This window comes from Numida meleagris, chromosome 7 (assembly GCF_002078875.1).
Source record: "Numida meleagris isolate 19003 breed g44 Domestic line chromosome 7, NumMel1.0, whole genome shotgun sequence".
Taxonomy (NCBI): Eukaryota; Metazoa; Chordata; class Aves; order Galliformes; family Numididae; genus Numida; species Numida meleagris.
The window spans coordinates 11,823,452-11,844,671 of NC_034415.1; the positions used below are offsets into that span (position 1 = coordinate 11,823,452).

Here is a 21,220-nt window from a genome sequence, read left to right on the forward strand (position 1 = left end):
GCAGGAGAGGGACGCTTCCAGGCACCAGTATGTGCTGGGGATCACCTGGCTGGAAAGCAGCTCTGCAGAAAAGGATCTAGGCATCCTGGTAGGCTCTAACTTGAACACGTCAGCAATGTGCCCTTGCTCTCAGGAAGGCTAACGGTACTCTTGGCTGCGTTATGCCAAGTATCACCAGACACATTCCTCTACTCAGCATTAGTGAGGATACACCTGTAGTACTGTGTCCAGTTCTGGACTCCTTGGTACAAGACAGGCATGGGCTTCCTAGAAACAGTCCAGCAGAGGGTGACCAAGATGATGAAGGGAACTATTAAGCATGGAAGAGAGGAGGCTGAGAGGGAGATCATATCAAAGTCTATAAATACATGAAGGGGACAGACCCAGGCTCTTCTCAGAGGTGCCCTGTGTCAGGACAAGAGGTAGTGGGCACAAACTGGAAAACAAGAGGTTTCCTCTGAACCAGGAAGCACTTGTTTGCTGTGCAGGTGACTAAAAACTGGCACAGGCTGTCCAGAGAGGCTGTGGAGTCTCCTTACTTGGAGATCTTCAAAAGCTGTCTGAATGTGAACCTGAGCAACCTGGGTGACCCTGCTTGAGTAGGGGATTGGAACAGATGGAGGTCCCTTCCAATTCCAGTCATTCTGTGGTTAGTAGTAAATAGTTTTTACAGGCTGATATCACAACAAATCTTTTTCAGAAGGGAAACCCAATAGCTAAAAAGATACATGCCACTAACTACTGTGGTGTGTGCATGTAACTTGCATGTGTTTGATCCTTAATTTTTTAAGTATTAATGTTGGCCTCTGTATAAGGGTATTTTCATTTTGTTTTATTTATGGTACTGTAAGTACAAATTCCAGCTTGGTCACAGTTTTCAAAATATCAGCCCTTAAAAAAAAGTTTGAAGTAGAAGTGCACAACAGAGAATTATCAGTTGCATGTTTTCTTAAAGGTGTTAATTTTTTTAAAAAATATGATAATATTAATTTGTGTAAGTAGAGCACTAAAATCCAGTAATGTGATAAACGGGATACCAAATCAGAAATTGTTTCTCCAAATATTAAGGTAGAAGACTTGAAATGTTGTTCATGTATCTCATACTTGAATTTGATAATTAGGAAGTGCTCACAACTTTGTATGTAAATGTTAATATGTGCATTTCTTTAGCTGGCCTGGGAAGAACAGGAACTCTGATTGCCTGTTACATAATGAAACACTACAGGTTCACCCATGCTGAAGCCATTGCTTGGATAAGAATATGTCGACCAGGCTCTATTATAGGACCTCAGCAACACTTCTTGGAAGAGTATGTACATGTTATTTGCTACTAGGAATCAACTGCTTTTCTACATCCTTACTGACCTTCCATGAGTATACAGATCTACTTTCTGCCTACTGAAATTGCATATTACTGCCTTTCATAATGTATTTAAAATTAGTTAATTTGAGATCAAATTTAATTGGTAGCAATCGTCTCTGGAGTGCTGTACGTTTTGTTGCCTTCAGGGCAGGTCTCAAGACTCTGAACGTTTGTGTTCTAGGGGATTTGAGAGATAAAGGCAAATGTTTCGGCAGTATCAATTAATATGTTGATACAAGATTGAAGCAATGCTAAACACTTGTTAAAATGTTAATGCAGGAAGGATAGTCCATATACATTTTAAGCTTATGATGACACTTGAAGTTAATCTTACCATAGTAATAATTGATGTTATTTTTCTTTCTTGTAACGAAGGATTAAATAAGTATGTGGCAGACAGCTTATCTTCTCTGCCATTTTTCTAGCACAATGTATGAAACGCTTTTGACTTGGAGCTAATACCTGTTAGGAAAGCATAAATGTATGTTTTTAATATGGTTTCTTCTCAAAATTGGCGGTATCCTTGGTTTTGAAAATGCTTAATTTACAGATATTTAGAATGAGAGATTCAATATTTGAACCCGAGTGATTCTAACTGGAAATAATTGGCAAAATTGTAGTGGCTTCAGTGATGTTGATGTTAATTTGTAGTGGCTTCCACATTGTATACTTCTATAGAATTCATGCTAATTTTTGAGTTGATATCCTGCTGATATTTAGCTGAAGGCATTTTCATTGTTATGAGTAAATGATGCTATATAAATATGGTAAAACATTGTCTGACCTTGTATCTAAAATACATGGGTTATGAAAGAAAGAAATGTTACTAAAATTCGTAAGAAACAGAGCATGAATTAGGATTCCTGTTTGCTTTCCACAATTTGGAATGGGCGTTCCTTTATTTGAGAGGAGGCCACCCATTGTTCAAAATACTGTGAATCACAAACTTTCACTGAAGGGCTCACTGAAGACAGATTAAGCTCTGGATGACAGATTTTTTTCCACAAATGAGCAAAACTGAGAGGAAGATACTAACCAGAGTGGTTATCGAGTACTAATCACTTGAAAGATAAGGAAAAACAGGACCCATGTCTTTTATGTAGTGGCCTTTAAATACTTGGTTTGATTTGGTAGATAGACAAAGATCTTTCAGATTTTTTTCATTAATATCTTATTATTTATAGCAAAGAGCTGTAGTATAGTTTGAGAACTTTTCATTATCCTAATGGCAATAGTTATCTATTTTTTGTCTGAATATCAAATTCAAGTTATACCACCAGTAGTGTCAAAATGGGAATGAAGAGGAAGGAGCTCATGTCAGTTTTATTAGTCTAATGTAAAATGTCTTGGCCTCTGTACTACAACATTGCATCTGACAAAAGTCCTACAGATTTACTCTCCCAGCCTTCATAATGTCAAAGCTTCATCTCTTAGGTCTTTTGAGGTCTATCAATGGAGTTTTGAACAGGTGTTTGTTTTCTTTTTTTTTTTGAGAGAGAGATCACATGGGCAAGAGGGTATGAATGAGTTTGCTACTGTGAATACAATTGATCTTGAAAGATTTCTAAGGTATTCAAATTCAAGCATGCATTCTAGGCTACTACTGTTAGGTGGATTAAGTGGTGCCGTTTTCTCCCTGTCACCTCCACTGTGTGTTTTCTTGGGATGTAGTGAAACTTCTAGAAGTATTTACCTTTCCCATTTGTTGTTATGGAAGGTTGGGTAATTGCCTCAGACTACTGATTAAGGTAAAGTTTCCCGTGAAAGTATCTTCTCACTTAATTCCCTCGGCTTTTTTTTTTGTTTGGTGTAGGAATTTAATTTGTTACAAGAACACGAAAAAGGATCTCAGTTCTTTTATGAAGCCTGACAGGTACCTATCCAGTTAGCTTAGGTGCACTACAATTAAATGATTATTATTTTTGCCACCTGTCTGAAGCATATAACCTTGAATTTTCTGAAAACTGGTGCTAGAGACCTGTTCAGCTTTGTATGACCACGACCACTTTTGCTGTGCAAGCCAGCAGTAGTTTTGTTATCCATGTACACAAAACTCACGCTAATATGAAGTTAAAGTGAGCTATCGTTGTTTGTTCATTATATATAAAAACATTATTTCATATGGTTTCTTAAAGATATCTTTTAAAAGCCTTTAAATATTACAAATTCCACTTTAGATTATTTCTTTTCCCATTATGGTTGTGTAAAAAAAAAAAAAAAAAAAACAAACCAACAACAACAAAAACATTTTAGCATCTATAGTATTTCTTTGGCTGCAGTCTTGTTTAAGGATTCTGTTATTGGTAGTTGTTTTTTTACCACTGAAGATAATTTTTTTTAGTGATAGATGTGTTGATTTTTTCCAGACAGATGTACAGAAGATTCAAATATAGGCAGTCTGTAAGAGTAGCATAATTTCATATTGTTTGTGTGCAAATTTATTAGTATTAATAATTTGCTTTGAATCCAAAAGGAAGCAAGCGATGTTATGGCTGGAGGGAGATCTCATACAATCAAAACAGAAACAACGAGTAGTTGATGGAAACATTAACAGAGTTCTCTGTGGTTTGAATGATATGTCAATCAATGACAGCTTGAATAAAATACAAGACTTGGATCAGTACGGGGAGGTAAGGGTTCATAAGAAATTTGAAATAAGCAGAGATGGAGCTGATTGTAATAACTGGAACGTCTTAAGTTTTTTGTTGCTGTTGGACTTGTTAGTATTTTCTTTTTAAAATGTGGTGATTATAAGAAATCTCAACTTTCTCAAAACATCTAGTAAAAGCTTGGGTTATATGAAAAGTTTTTCTCTAAGTGAGAGTATAGGACACTTGTTACACTTCAGGATGATGTGCGTGATTTCAAATCTGCCTTCTATGGTTTTCAGTTGTTTGTTTTATTTTCAGAACAGAGGGGAAAATACCAGTTTTCTGACTAGAAATCTATTTATTCTGAGTTTCTAGCTGATAACATGTGAGCGTACAGATGCGCATCCTTTTATTGCAGTATTGTGTATTACTGCTGTTACGTGTACACTTACAGTAAGAATTTGACAATTATATATTTGAAGGAGAAGCACGGACTGTGAGCTACAGTGAACCTACTTCTGCTTCTTAGCCAGTATGAACTTTAAACTGTAGCTTCCTACAGCTGTGAGAAGTGAGTTAGAGAAACTGTTAAAATTTATTTGGTTAATCCTGTCTTAGCTCTGTGCTAACTAAAGAGCTTTTTGTATGATGTAAAAGACTAGGAAAACAGTGGACATCTTCACATGATACCGTTACAGAAATGCAGTCAAGGTATTCTTCCAAGTTACAGCAGATCATATAATAGAGGATTATTTTGTACTGATAACTATTGCCCTTTTTGAAGTTCAGTTTGTGGCTTGGAATCTGTAAAGTATCTAGATTGCCAATTGGAGAATGTAACGCTGAGATGATCTTACTTGCCTCGTGAAAACAGCTGGCACATAGCCATATAGGAAAAAGTAATGGTTTTGGATATGAGCTATTCCAACTTTACGGAATTCAGTATAGCAGCTTATGTACAGATTCACGGCATAAATTCAGAGCTTTTTTCTAACGTAACTTCCTTTGTAATATGTTTTTACAGATAGAATATTAAAGCTGTTAACATTCTGACTGCTTTAAATAAATAGTAGCATTAGATTCAAGCATCCTGAACTGGTTCTTGAGGTTACAGTTGGTAGAAGGCCTCTGTGAACAACTGTGCAAAGATAGAGTAGTGCCCCATGAATGCACAAGACGGTAGATAAGCCTTTTATGTGTTAATGTTTGTGAAGGGGATGTTTAGTACTTGAAAATTATGTTACTCCTAAGACTGTATTTTTTTTTTTTGGTTGCATACTTCATTTTTACCAGTATGGTTTTGAAGACGAAGTAGCTGTGGAAACTAAGGATGGCATGACACAGGGAGATAAGCTTCATGCCTTAAAGAGTCGGAGGCGGCCATGTTCCACAACTGGAGCTCTGAGGTAATTACATAATTCTGAAGTGATCGGCAATTTTAAATTCATATTGTGCTATCAGATCTTTATGGAAAGTACACAGTCTTGTTTAAGCAGTTGTACTAGTTGTGCCACTTCTGTGGTGGAAATCTCCATGCGTGTGTATACTAGTTGCATGTTTCTGTTATTAATTTACTCCTTTGTTTTCTGTCTTCCTCTTCTGATTAACTACTTACTATTTAGTTGTAGGAGATTAAGCAGAAAAATATTTTGAAACCTTCAGATTTATGTCTATCTAGCATTTTAAAACTTATATTCCTAATGAAAATGTTCTTTAATTTCTGTAATTATTTACCTTTATTCTTTATATAAATTTTGAATCTTTCAGGATCTGTAAAAACCAAAAACTTTAGAATTAAACCTGCAATTGTTTAAACTGTTTAAAATAATAATCAATAATTCTTAACTCATACGTTAATTCATACGTTGAAGCTCATATGAAACTTGCAGTTATACCTTAAATAAAGTTATCCTTTGATTCATAAAATTGCTTCTTTGGTTTCTCTAGGCTGCAAGAAATGAAACTGCACACCAGGTCCATATCACAACCTTTCAGGTATTAATTTTAAGAAATTCTCTGTTGTATTAAGTTAGAATTCTAAATGCTTACCGCTCTGGTCTTCTATTTTCAGTGTTTTGAGTTATGCGTACTGAATCAATTGATAAGCAGTTTCAAAATTCTGACAAATGGCAGGGAACAGACTTTTTTTTCCTATTTCCAGTTATTTAAAAAAGTTGACAGGGATAGTTTTACTTCAGCGACGCCTTGAATTCTTGATAACTGGCATACACAAGTAGTTTCCCCAGTCATATTTTCTGATGTCTATATGGTTATACAATGAAGGATAGTTTATTCATGACCACAGTATTTTTGTGTTTAAAAAAAAAAAAAAAAAAAACTTGTCTCAAAAGCCTAAATCAGCTAATTGTTGCCTATGTTTCACAGCTTTTTTTTGTAGATGGACTAGAGATACAGCTTAGTGCATACAATAATACTTTTTTTAGAAAAGATATCTGATGAATGTTTTTGTTTTAGTACCTTCTGATAGTTCAATACAGGATACTGTACTTTTTACTACAAATTTTCGCAGGGACACCTCCCTCTAGACCAGGTTGCTTAAAGCCCCATCCAGCCTGGCCTTGAATGCTTCCAGGGAGGGGGCATTCACAATGCTGCTGGCAACTTGTTCCCGTGTCTCACCACTCTCACAGTAAAGAATTTCTTCCTAAAATCTAGTCCAAATCTACCCTGTCTCACTTAAAAATAAATAAATAAATAATGATAATAATAAAATAAAATTTCCCCTTGCCCTGTTGCTACCTGCCCTTATGAAAAGTTTCTCCCCAGCTTCCCTATAGGCCCCCTTCAAGTACTGTAAGGCTGCTTTGATGTCCCCCCAGAGCCTTCTCTCCTCCAGGCTGTAGAACCCCAGCTCCCTCAGCCTGTCCTTGAAGGGGAGGTGCTCCAGCCCTCTGAACATTTTCGTGGCTCTCATCTGGACCTGTTCCAACAACTCTATGTCCTTCTTGTGTTGGAGGCTCCAGAACTGGATGCGGTACTGCAGGTGGGGTCTCCCAAGAGCAGAGTAGAGTGGCAGAATCACCTCCCTCAACCTGCTGGTTACACTTCTCCTGATGCAACCCAGGATATGGCTGGCCTTCTGGGCTGCAAGCACATGTTGCTTGTTCGTGTTGAGTCTTTCATCAACCGACACTCCCAAATCCTTCTCCTCAGGGCTGCTCTCAAGCCATTCTTTGCTCAACCTGTATCTGTGCTTGGGATTGCCCCAATCCAGGTGCAGGACCTTGTACTTGAATGAATTACTCCAGATGTCTAATCTTGGAGAAATTCTGTTTACCTTTTCTCAGTGTAGAGTTGAGTATTTCTGCTCCGTCATTTCTTCTGTGCTTGTAGTAAGAGACTTGCACCCCAGGTGTTTTATCCCTAACATCTGATCACAATAATACTATTTAGTCTAAGGATCAAGGGAATTTCATGGTACTGCTAGGAGATTCATTCGTTAATTTTTATTAAACTAATATTGATTGCTATAATGCTAACATTTTTTTGAACACTTCAGTGCACCGTTACTTACAGAATTTCGTCACTACAAATCACATCCTAGAAAAAGCTGTATGTTTCATGCAACTTTGTAAAGGCTCTTTTTGCTGTCATCGGGGAAATGTGATGCTCTTCTATTGAATGCTACATTTTCTATTTTTTTTTTACTGGCTTTATAAGCATCAAAATTATTCTTTGTCATTGTAAGTTTGACACAAAATATCAAGACGAAAAGTAGCATATAACTCTATAATGTAATATAGAAGGTGGAGAACTTGGGAGGGAGTCATTAGGAAAAAAAGTTCCTTGAAACTAGCAAATCTTCTGCTGTTGAGTTGTTAGTACATACTGAAATTAGTTTTTGAACATATCAGTCTATATATTGAATAGCTATGTGTTTGAGATGTCTATTTCAAACATAATCTTGTTACTCACTAAAACTCTGCTACTTTTAGACTGAATACTTCAGGCAGCACGGAAGGATCCTTATCTCCATTGAAGGCCTCCAAAATCATGACAGTTAATTCATCATCTGCAGAAAGAATAAGCAAAATTACCTCATCCTCAGGCTCAAATCTTAAAAGGTGTTATTTTTTTCTTATTTTTGTACAAATAGTTATTGTGTATTAAAATGGGTTTCAGCACATATGCGGTCTATAAAGAACTTGTAAGAAGGCTTTAATTTACTTACAATATGATTTGCTGTTCTGCTAGCCAAATTTTGTGTATTACTAATCTCAGAAGAATACTAAGCCGTAATTGAAATTAGTTTTATAAACCCTTAATTGTCATTTAATTCCATTCATACTTTCGTATTAATTATGTATGTTAATTAAAATTTAGAATGGTGCATTTTTCATAACTTCTGGGCACAAATATTTACTTGAAAGCCGTAAATTTAAGAGATTTTTGGACACCCTATTTTTATTCTCAAATATTATTATATTCTTTCTTGGCTGATTGAAGACTTGTATCATGTCACTACTTTTAAGAAACGAGGAGTTCCTAAACTTAAATGTAGACAAAATACTTCAAAGTAGGTCAGCCACTATCTGTACCTCTTAACACAATCTACTGCATGCACGCATGGTTTGACAGAGATGAAAGCTGGCACTGGTAATGCCCAAGTAAACAACATTTGGGAACTCCTGACAAAGAATTCTGTTTTTCATTATTCAAGAGTGAGAAGATGAAGCTATGTGCTCACATTATTTCAGAATGGCCCACATTATTCACCTAGTGTCTTCTGAATTGTCTGCTATTTTTTGTATATCTTTGTACATATATTCTCTGTATTTTTTCCCACATGTGTTTTCCATTCAGTGTTTCTGTAAACTCCAGATTAGCCAGTTCTCTAGGGAACCTGTATGCTGCTTCAGATGATGATGAGAGCAAAATGACATCATTGTCGTCTAGGACAGGTTTTTCTGTAAGACATATCTCCAGCCACTTGAATGGCAGCTTGCAGCTGCCTCACAGAAATAACCATGAACTGAACAACAACTTGTACAACAGAAGCAGCAATAGTGGCAACAACCTGAGCAGCCAAACCAGTTTTCACAGCACCGTGACAGATGAGTACGCATCAAGTCTCCTTTATGGGCCTTACAGCTCTTCCAGCACAATACCAGAGTCGATCAATTCCTGTAAGTTGGCAGTCACAACAACCCTTTCAGGCTTCTGACCAATGCTTATCTTTCTTGCTTCTCTGAGCAAAGCTGTTGCAAAAAAAAAAAAAAATCTCAAACTGGCATAATGTTCTGAATTCCTTCAATATTTCTTAACAGCAATTTGTCTGTTGCCTTTTTTAATTAACTGTCATTTCAATTGCTTCTTTTTCTGCTTCTTTTGAGCATCTGGATCATAGAGGTTTCATGAAAATAGTTCAGCCCTAAACTCAGAGAAATACCTTTCATAATACCTTTTTACGGACCTTTATTTCCCTTAGATTTTCATTTTAGATTATCCATAATAATGTTACAAAGTTTATTATGTATTGTAATCTTCAAGAAGTAGTAGATACAAAGGTTTCTTTTTATCGTACTAAATGGAAGACACTACATTCTAAGAGATGGACTCATTTAAAAGATGAATGTTCTTGACTTGATACCCAAGTCCTTTTCTAACAATAGAGGAAAAGTGTTTTATGTCAGTACACTTCCAATGGTCTCACCATTCTATAGAATCATAAAACTGTTTGAGTTGGAAGAAACCTTTAAATGTCATTTAGTCCAACTCCCTGCAATGAATAGCGACATCTACAGCTAGATCAGGTTGCTCAGAATCAGCTTTTATACCTTGTCAACTGTGCTGCCTTGGGCTTATTTTGTGCCCCTTTTTATGTGTGAAAGTGTATGTGGGAAGAGGATGCATGAATAGATTAGTGCAACTTGAAAGTGCTCTGTACAGAATGCAGAGAAAGGAGGCTAGAAAGACTTCAGTTATGAAATCAGAAATAACTGCACCTGCAGATCATTAATTTTAGGGGGAAAAACATTTTTAAAAATGACAAAATATCTGGCTTTCAGAGATTTGAGATTTGATATCCTACTAATTATAAAAATTACTTCAGTGTTCTTAATAGAATATATCGTCTAGAATTAATTGAACCCATCTGCCTCTGTTTACTGCTGGCACTTCATATTTTTCAGCTGATGGAAATAAAATGGCCTTCATATAAAAAAAAAAGTAATTACGGAATATTTCACCTTTCTTTACTATTTCCTTACTACTGATACATTATTTGTTTTGGTGTAAGAAAAGTTGAATGTTGTTCCTATTACTGGTTTTCAGTGTAGTGAGTCCCCTGTCTTAAAACAGGCTATATGTACATTGCATGCAATTAGGATGTCAGCACAAAAGGTTGGTCATAGGTTGTGTTACCTTTTTTTCCAAAGAGGTGAGAGATCTATCCTCTCATTAACAGTTTGTAAATGGCACCACTTAGTGTTCAGAATTCACATGTTTGTAGCTTGGGAGTATGAGTTGCACTCATTTTCATTATTCCGTTGTAGAATTAATTTGCATGTGGGACTGAAACCTAGCTAGTATAAAAAGTATATTGAAAAATGAAGTTACTGTGAGGGAACTCAATACCACTTAGGTGTTCTGTATTAAAATTTTGATGGACGTTTGCATTAGGAAAGGAGTAGAGCTGCTGTGCTAGGATGTGCTTCTCATCCACTACAGCTTATCTGCAAATAAATGTTAATATTCCACGATCTTAGGATCACTAAGTGTTCTGTACTGAGTTTAAATTTGAATTTGAACAATACTCTAAGCATCAGCATTAGCTTATTGGCTAGGGACTTTCTTGAATATTACCACATCCTTTAAGTTATACAAAGTTATTTTACCATTTTAATTTGGCACTGTTTTCACCTGCTATGTGGGAACTTACTAAGCAATCTATATAAATGAGGTTTGTTTCGAGGTGGATGTATAAACCAACACAGTTATCAAACTGATTCTAGAAAAACAAAACTGTTTTGGTTTAAGTAGCTAAATTGGTTGAATACTTCCAAGCACAGAGATGAGAAGGTGAAAAGCTTTATAGCAAATTGATAATATTTTATCTAGGATACAACCATGAATCTTTATCGTCTTCATAAAGTCTGATGATTTTGGAAAGTCAGCTGTTTTAGGTGATCAGTTTTCTATCTTGCAGCAATTCAGTTCTCAGAAGAGGACTGACAGAGGCTCCAGCTGATTATACTGGAACAAAATTCAGTATGGAAAGAAAGGTAGAGAGCAATCGCTAATCTGAACTGAACATTGAAGTGGCAAAGCATCTCCTTTCTTGGGTTTCTCACCTGCAATATTGTTTCATTTTAAATATATTTAAGCAGTAATTATTTGGAAAGTCAATCCATTCCCATTCTTTTCTGTTGTACTTCATGTAAACGTGCTGCTAGCAGCAATTCTTTGTTTTATCCAGATTGTAGTTAGAGCTGTATATTATGCATAAATATATAAACCTACATAGAGAGCCCTAAAGGGAAGAGTTGCATTATAACTGTAATGTGACTCAGTCATTAAAAATAAGTTGTCATTGTTCATAATAGCTCCAAAGTTAGTTACAGGAGTACCAAATGATAATATAAACCATTACAGGAACAACAGACATACATCTTCAAAGAGCTAAAGCTTTATAGGTATTATATCTTAGAAACTTAACTATCTTCTCCTTTAATCTCTTTGTACTTGCTTTTTTGGTAGCGAGTCTCTAACTTGCTAACACATGTCCTTCTTGGCAGTGGTTTATTTTGAAGGCAATATCATTTTTCTTGGTAGTTGGTCCTACTGGTTGAATACAGTCACACTTAAAACCTTTTCAGTTTTAATCTGAAACTTGGTATATATCTTTATTATGTACCGTTACAGTCCTTTATTTCCTTATTTTATTTTCACGAAGACATTTTATCTTAGCTTTGTTTTCTTTTAGTAAGTTGAACTCTTAGCATGTATCACTCTGGCTCAAACATCATTCTGATCATGTTAGAAACCTATACTGTTTTTTGATATATTTTTTCTTCTAATAAGTAGGAGCAGCACTCATTTTTCTGATGCTGAAAGCTGCCTACCTAGTGCCTCCCTGGTTATAAATTAAAAGCTTGTGTTATTTTCTTCCACTGTACTGCACTGGAAATTCATTAGGGTGGCGAGTCCTTGTATATACAAGATACTGATTCTCATTGTTTAATGTCCTGCATTCCTTGTTCTTTTTTTTCTTTGTTGTAAAACTGTTTAACTGAATAAAAGCATCATCCTTTTTAGTTTGTTTTTTTTTTTCACCTTTCCTTCTTGGGACCAATTTGCCAGTCACGGAGATTGTTTTGTCTTACCTGGATGTCAGTGGTTGAAGTACTATTTTGCTTGTGGTGGTATTCATCAGTGGTCTTAGGTAGGCTCATGAATAAAATACACAGTAACATCAAGCCTTAGTACCTGTTCTTGCAGAATTCTGTTAAGAATAGAATTCTTTTTAATGATTTCCACTTCGCTGCTTTAGATGCTGAATTTACTTGAAATATTGTTAGCGAAACCTTAGTCTTGTTGCAGTGTGTTTTTATTATATTACACTTTTTTCAAATTGGAGCATATCAGGTAATGCAGTTGACAGAAGTCTATTACATACACCAAAGGTTATGTTTATTCATTTAACTTCTCATCAAGGAACTCCTGAATGATAAGAATTATATTCCTGTGTTTTTTATGAGCAGAATTCACTTACCAGAGTTAAATGTCAAGCTAACCCTCTGTAATTGTACACGTATTCTTATTTTAGAATATCACCTTATTGTCTTTATTTCTCTTCAGTAGTTTAACTATTATACAACCAGTGATGGAGGAGTATTTTAAGATGGTTAGGACAGTAAGTATTCATTTCTAATGAACATTCTTCAGTCTTGTTAGTGAGAAAACAAGGGACTTCATTTTATGTGATGCAAATACATAATTCTTTTTTTCTAGTATGGAAGAAAACATTATTTAGTACCCTTACTTTCTTTTTTGGTCATGTAAAATTCTACCACCCGTTTATTAGTACTACTATTCCACATTCCGGTTAAAACAAACAAAAATAACCATTCCTGTCTCTTCCGTTTGTTGTCAGCCATGTATTTTTCCTTAATGGCTTTTGTTCTTTCATCAGAGTAAGCCTGGAATTGAATCCATTTCCTCATCATCGTATTGTATGCTGATGAGCTAGATGAAAAACTTGATTTTCGTAGAATAGACAACTTGCCATTCTATCCAAGTAGAATAAATATTCTATTGGCAAATTTAACACGTAGGATGCTTTGACGAAGCATCATCTCACAATTATAATTTGCAGAAACTCTTATTGAATATAAGGTACAGCAATAAGATTATTTCTTTGGATTTATAATTATTGTAAGAACAAAATATCACTCCTTTAAATGTATTTTTTTTTTAGCAAAGAGAATGTATCTGGGTAGTCTTAAGATGAGTCACCTTTTGCTTCTATAGCTGCCATGGAAACTGGCAAGATGTAAAAATCTCAAAACTGAGAAGCGTTACGGTATTTTAAAGATTATGTATGATCTTGATACTTGTAGAATAGGCTTTCTCAACATTAGGGAATCTAGTGGAATATAAGACATTTTGCATGAAAAAGAAAGAAAAGACAGACACTAGCGTATCACTGATCTAGCAGGTTCAAAGGATCATTTCAAGTGTATATGTAGATCCTTTAATATATTCCGGTTTATTTTAGTGGATCTTAGGTTTTCTTTTTGCTAATTCTTGTCTTCTGTTCCACTACTGTTGCAATAACACTTTGGGTCATTCAAAAAGACTTAAATTACTTGTAAGTAAAGATGAGGGCTTTATCGTAAAAAGTCATGACATAACATTAAGAATTTTATTTTCTGGAGGAGACTGTGTTCATTTCATAGAATGGCCTGGGTTGAAAAGGACCTCAAAGATCATCTAGTTTCAGCCCCCCTACTGAGTGCCAGGTTGCCAACCACTAGACCAGGCTGCCCAGAGCCACGTCCAGCCTGGCATTGAATGCTTCCAGGGATGGGGCATCCACAACCTCCTTGGGCAACCTGTTCCAGTGCGTCACCACTGGATAGACATAAGTGAGATAAGAGCATTTCCTGATAGACATAAGTGAGAAAGGTTTGTTTCATTTTAAAAGTTAGTTTTCAAATGACTTAGTCTTGAATTTAAATGTATATGAATATGGTTCTTGCACCTAGACAGATCTGTGGTTTATCTTCTTTGCCAGGCTTTCAGCGTCTCCCACTGAGCAGGGAAAGTGATAATAATCTAAGCAGTTGCTTCAGCATAAACTTCATTAGAAAGATATCATTAACTATAGGGAAGCTATCTAATTCTTAGTTTGTTTAAAAATCTGAAGCTTGGGTATCAAATGGCAAGCTTGATACTGCAAGACCACTGTAGGATTGCACATTGAGGATTTTACACAACTAACTTTATTCTCTCTCCATGGCAATTCTGCGTTTTTGTTTTTTTTTCTTCTATCTTTTTCTCTATTTTAAGTAAGATTTTCTTAAATACAAGCCTGTGACTTGTAAAGGTGGATTGGGGCTTTCTGTTTTTAATAAAGCTTTCAGAATTACAGGCTATACTTTGAGTCACCGCAAATAGGAGGTAGGAATGTGAATTTTAAAATAGAAAACTCCTCCATCTGAGATCTAAAAAAAAAAAAGTACAATTACAGGTTTTGAAATATTAGTCAATCTCTTTGGACAATGTGAGATGTTAGGAGCATCAATTACTTAACTGCAGAATTAAAAAAAAAACAAAACCACAACTAATACCCCAGGTATATTTAATTTTTCAAATTAGTCTGCATGCTGTACAACAACTGAGTTGTTAGAACTGCCATCGTGTTTAGGAACCTTATGGGAAGTACAGCAATTAATCTTACTCTGGAAAAAAGTGCTGCTTAAATTTAGTCTTTGCTGTATTCTGAAGAGGCTTTGAAACATTAGAAAGAACTCCTTGCTACATGAAGTGGAGATATGGTCAGGGTGGAAACACTGAAAAACATGCTTCTTGATTATAGAAATATTTAAATTAAAAAAAAAAACCTACCTAAACAAAGCATGCTGTGTTGTTTTCAAGCAATCTGTGCTTGGAAATTTGTTGTACAGTCATTAATTTTTCTTCAATACTTTTGTACATTTAGATTTCTAAAAATTCAAAATTATTTTAAATTATGTAGAGGGCTGCTCCTCATAGTTCTTAATGAATGCTGGGTCTTCCTGAGAGCATCAAATATGCATGATGCTGTATGGTCATCTTTCATCTGTTCAAGTTAAAAGTAACCTATTATTGCACATCACATGTGAGTGTATCACTAATTTTTCTGCATTTCTGATGTATTTTAATCAACTTTACTTAGAATTCAATTTTCAATTTTAATTTAAAATCCTGTTTAAGTGAGTGCAACTACCACTTGAATTGTTGAAATATGCTTCTGAGAATGAGAAAACTTTGAGGATCATTAATTGAACAGAAGTTTTAAGTACACGTTAATGAAGGGATATTCCTTTTGCCACTCATTTACATATGTAATAAATGGCTCAGGAAATGTTCTCACCAAAGCTCATGAAGTCAGGATGATTAGAGAACCCAGAGGGGGGAAAAATAAACTTCTCTGATTGTGTATTTCATGCCTGTAATGGAAAAAAAAGAACGCTATTTACATCTGTTCTGTTTTACAGAAAATCATTTCCTATTACACGATACCCTTTTATCAGATCTGTTTGATACTAAAACCAGACCCTTATTAGTCAGTGGTGTTCAAATCTCTATATGCTGACATTCGAAAAACTATCCAGATGATCTCAGACCTTAAAGATGAGAAATATGCATTCAAAAGAAACCTCAGAAATATGTCTTGTTGAGTTTTGATGTATAGCAGAAAAAAATCAGTGATATTAGAGCTCTGAAAGTTTATATTTATTTTGTGCTTTTTCTACTTATAGGTTTTGTTTTGGATGCCAGAGAGCATTTCTACAATGACAAGTTAGGAATAGTGGAAAAACAGAGAAGACTCCTAAGGTTCTGAGTTCTTAGGACTCATGTTGATCTCCAGTAGCTTTCTCTAATCATACTAAATTTATGCAGTTTTAAAATACAAGGGCAGGATCTAGAGTGTGAATGAGTGGCACTTATTTGTTTATAACCATGCTAGTATAATGAAGAGCTCTCAAATAAGATGTTCTGGTCATCACAACAACTTCTTGACTGCATTTGTATGGGAGGTAATAAAATACTTGGATGTCATCTAAACTGATTACTCATTTTATAAGAAAACTTTAATAGAACCAGTAATGCAAATAAATATAGTAGGCTTGTGGTGCTGTAATTTTTTTTCCCTTGGTAATTAGCTGCGCAACATAAATTTCCTCTGTCACTACCTGAACCAACACCTAAAGCATGCTTTGTCTTCACAGTAGCACCTTCATTCTCATTCAGGATAAATGGAAGCAACTCAGTTCTAATAGCTGCAATCATACATTTTCCCAGTATATTTTTAAGGTGTTGTCTTAAGATGCAATATTAAAGATTTTTAGTACTCTTTCCAAAGAATTCTATAATTTGGTTTGGAGAAATGTAGATAGAGAGAGGTTGATGGGTTTTAGTGTCCAATTTTTGATTTCTTTGCATTTTATTGATTTTTACCTGTGCAGAAATTCAGATTCCCTTCCAACTGTTCTTTTTTCTTCCTCCTTCCTGTTTTTTCCACTCTTCCTTATCTTGAAGTGCAAAATACATATAAAATACAAGTATTACCTCAGTGAGTTTTAATCAGTTTTTCTTCTCTGCGCAGTCCCTTCAGTCTGAATATGTTCAGTTCTAAAGCTTTGCTGCTTTGGTGAAACCTGCTGAGTTCTTGCCATGGAAGTCCTTGAAGAAGAAGAAGAAGAATTTAAGGAAAGAAGCTGCTCATTCAGTTGAGGAGTCTTCAATAAAAGTTACTTTAAAACCATAACACCAAGGGACAACTTCTCATCAGACAGAAATTTGTTGTTGATGACTACTGCAGATGCACTGAAGTTGTTTTATGGAACTGATGCCTCCATGTTATATACAAATTTTAATTTTTAACGTTGAAACTACTTGAATATATTTCTAATTAATTTCATTATGACATTTATTAACTTGTGTACAGTCTTAAAATGTATTAAGAGAATATTTTATTAAGCAATATATATAGAATTATGTAAAAATTAGAATGTTTTAATTTGTTCTCTTCTTTGCTACCAAAATGTGTATTTTAAAGAATTTTTACACATTTATCAAAGATATTATTTTTTTAATGAACAAGAAGTTTTTCTTGTTTTATGGGTCCATTATTGCTTAAAGGCTAATGTAATTACCTCTTTCGCTGATTGGTCTTCCGATAACTTAATGGAAGTCTAACTAATGAGAGACTAGTTATTATGCTATCAACTGAAAGCACTTGAATACATAGTCTGCTTTCCATGTTCAGCTGCTAATGTTTCATTAGGAAACACTATGAAGAAAAATAAATTGAATTACATTGCAACTTAGATCTTCCACTGCAGATAGAGAGTAACTTTGCTGATGACTCAAATAATTCTTGCTTTCACTTTACTTTAAAGAAATGTTTTAACTTTTAAAAGTAGAATGTTCAATTTTGCTATGCAATATCTACTGCAAAAATAAAGATAGACAAAGCATAAATTGGTAAGAGTGATGAATTTGGCTGTGCAGCATACTTGCATTTTGCAAGTTTCAGTAGCAGAGCATACTGAATTAAATGTTGGAAGTATATTGAATTCTCACTTACTGATTGGATGCTCCATAAACCTTTTAATTTGAAAACTATTATCAAATATATAGGTAGTGTAACCTGCTGTATCCCATAATAGTTTTCTCAGCAGTAAGGATATCTTTAATACATAAGCCAGTGCAATTAGGAATGAATCTTTTGAATGAAATGGTGTAACAGTGAAATATTAGAGATCATGTATAAATTTTTCTGAATTCTGCAAATGCAATCACAGGAAAAAAAAAAAAAAAGCAGCTGCAAAAACTTTGGAAGATGAACACAAAACAGATTTGTTAGCCATGAGTTTTTCCAAGATCTACGGGAACGCAGGAATGTGAAAATAGAACTTGTTGACTTGTCTTTGTTTCTAAAGAATTGTGAATGATCTGTATTTGCCCTGCAACTGAAGTGCCACCAGGTCACAAATTGCTACATAGTTATACTTCAAGTGTTAACAAGCAATACTGAGAGCAGCTATATAAATCACTGAATAAAACTTACATGCAATACTGTACTTTTCCACAATTGTGGATATGTAAAATATACACACACAAAGTAGCATATGTGCGTGCATATACATACAACATCCTATATATGAATTATAGATTAATGGTAAGGTAATTCTACCTCTTATGAAGAAAATGTCATTTGCTTTGTTATAAATAGTTTTCCTTAAAAAAAAAAAAGTTTAATTTTGGAATGTAGATACATGTACATGTATACAGCTAATTGATAATAAAACGCATAAATCAGCCAGCTTCCTTGTTTCTTGTTTTTTCTTAATCAAAACTACCTTATTCATTGGAGAAGAAATTAGTATGATGGGTATCTTCTACAACTAATCTTTCTAGCTAATATTCTCATATTTGCTTTGTTTAGCAGTCTCAAGTGTTTATGTGACATTTCTAATTACTATATTTTAAAATGTATCTTAATTGAGGAAACATTGTTTTCCTGGATGAGGATCCTTGTTAAAAGTGTAATATACCTTGTCTTTCTTTTTCATGTACAATAATTTTATTTAGTCTCACTAATAGTAGCATCTTTGTCCATGAGAACACAAATGACTATGTTTTCATTTAGCTTTTTCTCCTTCCATTAGTGAAAAATTAGTCACAAATGGTTTTACCTTAGCTTAACTCTGTTGATGATTTTCAGCAAATTTGTTGTGTTGCGTGATAAATTTTCCATGGTGCTTAATATTCCTGTCAGGTAAGCCTGCCACAGATGATGTGGATAGCGTGTGACTGTTGCACAGCCACTCTGAAGGAGTGGCAAAGCATGAAGTAGAACAGATGCTTCAGAAGCTGCCCAAATTCTAGTGAATGTCTATTCCAATAACGCAATAAAGGGTTCTTGTCACTACATTGAAGCAATTAAAGGATGTTGATTTGGATACATATAGGATATACAAAAGAACAGCTAACTTAAATGTGTCTAGTACATTGAAAGCAATCCCTCCCTTTCCCATTTAATTATTTAATTCTATTGATTTATTATATGATAGCCAATGGACATCTTGCGTTCTTAATAATGTATGGTAAGTAGAGCCAGTAATCTAACAATCAACAAGGCCAAGATAAGCTGGGGACAGATAATGGCTTTGAAGTCTTTACAATCTTTTAGCTTTTAAGAAATACCTTGAATTTTGTTTCATATGCTCTGTTTGCTTATTCTTGAACTTCACCACTTCCATTGCTTCATATATAAATGTATCTTCTTATTCTAGGAGAAAAAGCTGTAGTACATGAGATCTTTAAAAGGAGATTTGATAAACATGTAAGGATGGATTAAATAAACCTAGAGGTCTCTACTGGGCCCATGATTCTGTGAATAATGCCTTATGGAACTGTTTCTTCGTGCTTTGTGAAGCTTTTTGGTTAGTGAGATATTTCTTGATAGAGATTTAAAGAATATTTTTCAATTACAGTACTGCAGAAAGAGGAGGATTTTAGTTTCTATAATAACTGTTCTCTACTGACAGCTAAACAATGAAAGGCCTCAAAAGGTTTGACATTTGATTAGATCTACATAAAGCACAGCAGGCAAAAAATATGGTAATCAGGGGCCTGATCAAGTACATCTCTCAGGTATGTCTTTAACCTTAGGCACATGAGCTATCTAGTTAATTAAAAAAGAACAGATACGCATGTTTGTGATGAATCCATATTTGGATCAACAGTCCTGTCAACTACAAACAGGAATCTTTTAAGTAAAAGGAATGCTATGTCATAACAGAGTAATCCACTGACCCACACAAATTAACTTCATTACCTTAAAAAAACATATTATAATGACCTCTTAGCATACTGTTTTCATATTGTCTTTTATTAGAATTATGAGTTTAACGACAAAAAATAAGATATCTTGATCAATACACAAATAATACATTATCACCTGAAATAATTACTTTTCTAGCTTTAGAAAAGCAGCTTCTTGCTTAAACTCACTGCAAAATTAATCGGCGTTCCTGTTCTGAAATGCTTTTAAGAAGAAATCTCAGTTGTTTTACCCAAGTTTCTTATTAAACCTTGCTGAGGTTAAGAACAGTTAATGTTTTGTCCCTGTTTGAGCAAAGTATTGAAGGCTACCTGGGAGAATCCCAGCGCCAATTCTTCATCCTGAAAGTGAGGGCCAAGCCCTGCTCTCCAACCAGCCTTCAGTCTGTGAGAGCCTTTCATTCAGCTCTGTGGGAAGGTGCTTTTGGAATTGATTTTGGTGTGTGCGACTGTTTCAAAGTCTATGCTGGTTCCACTTTACCTGTGTAATTAGAGACACCAACATTCACCTCCAGCGGGTTAGTGATGCAGAATGTTTCAACAGATAAGACAGGCTGAGTCCTCTGTGAGGAAATGCAGGATGTGTAGTTTGAGGACCAGCTTCCCAAAATAAAGTGCTGTCTTACCAGGGACCTGTGCATCTATAATGTTTGAAAGATTTAATTTGGAAGCCAAATTCTTAAAGAGCAGTTCTAAAACTGTTTACAGAAAGATAGTATGCTTTTGCTTAACAAAAATAAGATCAGAAAAAAAAAGAGCTTCAGTATCTAGCAGAGGAGTTGCTGCAGTAAATGGGTTGTATTTCAGACAGAAGTGACTGACACTAGTTTGAAAGCTTGCTGAAAAATGAAAGTCGTTGTGTAAATGGGTTAGAACAAGGAAACCGGTAAAGCAAAGAGAAGAGTCAGGCTCTGTAGTTGCAGTATTGCTGGAGCATGATTGGGTTTGGGTTTTTTTTTTTTTTCCTTGATTTAACAAGATGAAAATCTGCTGAATAATTCATGAAGAGTGGAAGGGCTGAATCTTCCTGGAATGATATACAAGGTACGTACTGTGTCACAGGAGGAACTGCAAAGCTTTGTATCAGTTGCTGCCGTTTCTGCTACTGATTGCAAGGTGCTGCCGCTTTTGGCATTTTCACAGCTACAGAATCTTCAGCCGTGCTCTGGTCTGCTTACAGCCATCT

The 21,220-nt window shown here is 34.9% G+C and overlaps 1 protein-coding gene across 1 annotated transcript in view; it reads left to right on the forward strand.

The window, feature by feature from the left end:
• CDC14A (cell division cycle 14A) overlaps positions 1–18,511 on the forward strand; it is a 59,595-nt gene extending 41,084 nt beyond the window's left edge. The window contains 8 exon segments of the mRNA XM_021404428.1: positions 1,171–1,309; positions 3,837–3,993; positions 5,248–5,360; positions 5,902–5,949; positions 7,911–8,039; positions 8,779–9,039; positions 9,041–9,101; positions 16,790–18,511. Of these exon segments, the coding sequence (XP_021260103.1) occupies positions 1,171–1,309; positions 3,837–3,993; positions 5,248–5,360; positions 5,902–5,949; positions 7,911–8,039; positions 8,779–9,039; positions 9,041–9,101; positions 16,790–16,819 (938 nt within the window). The 3' untranslated portion in view covers positions 16,820–18,511.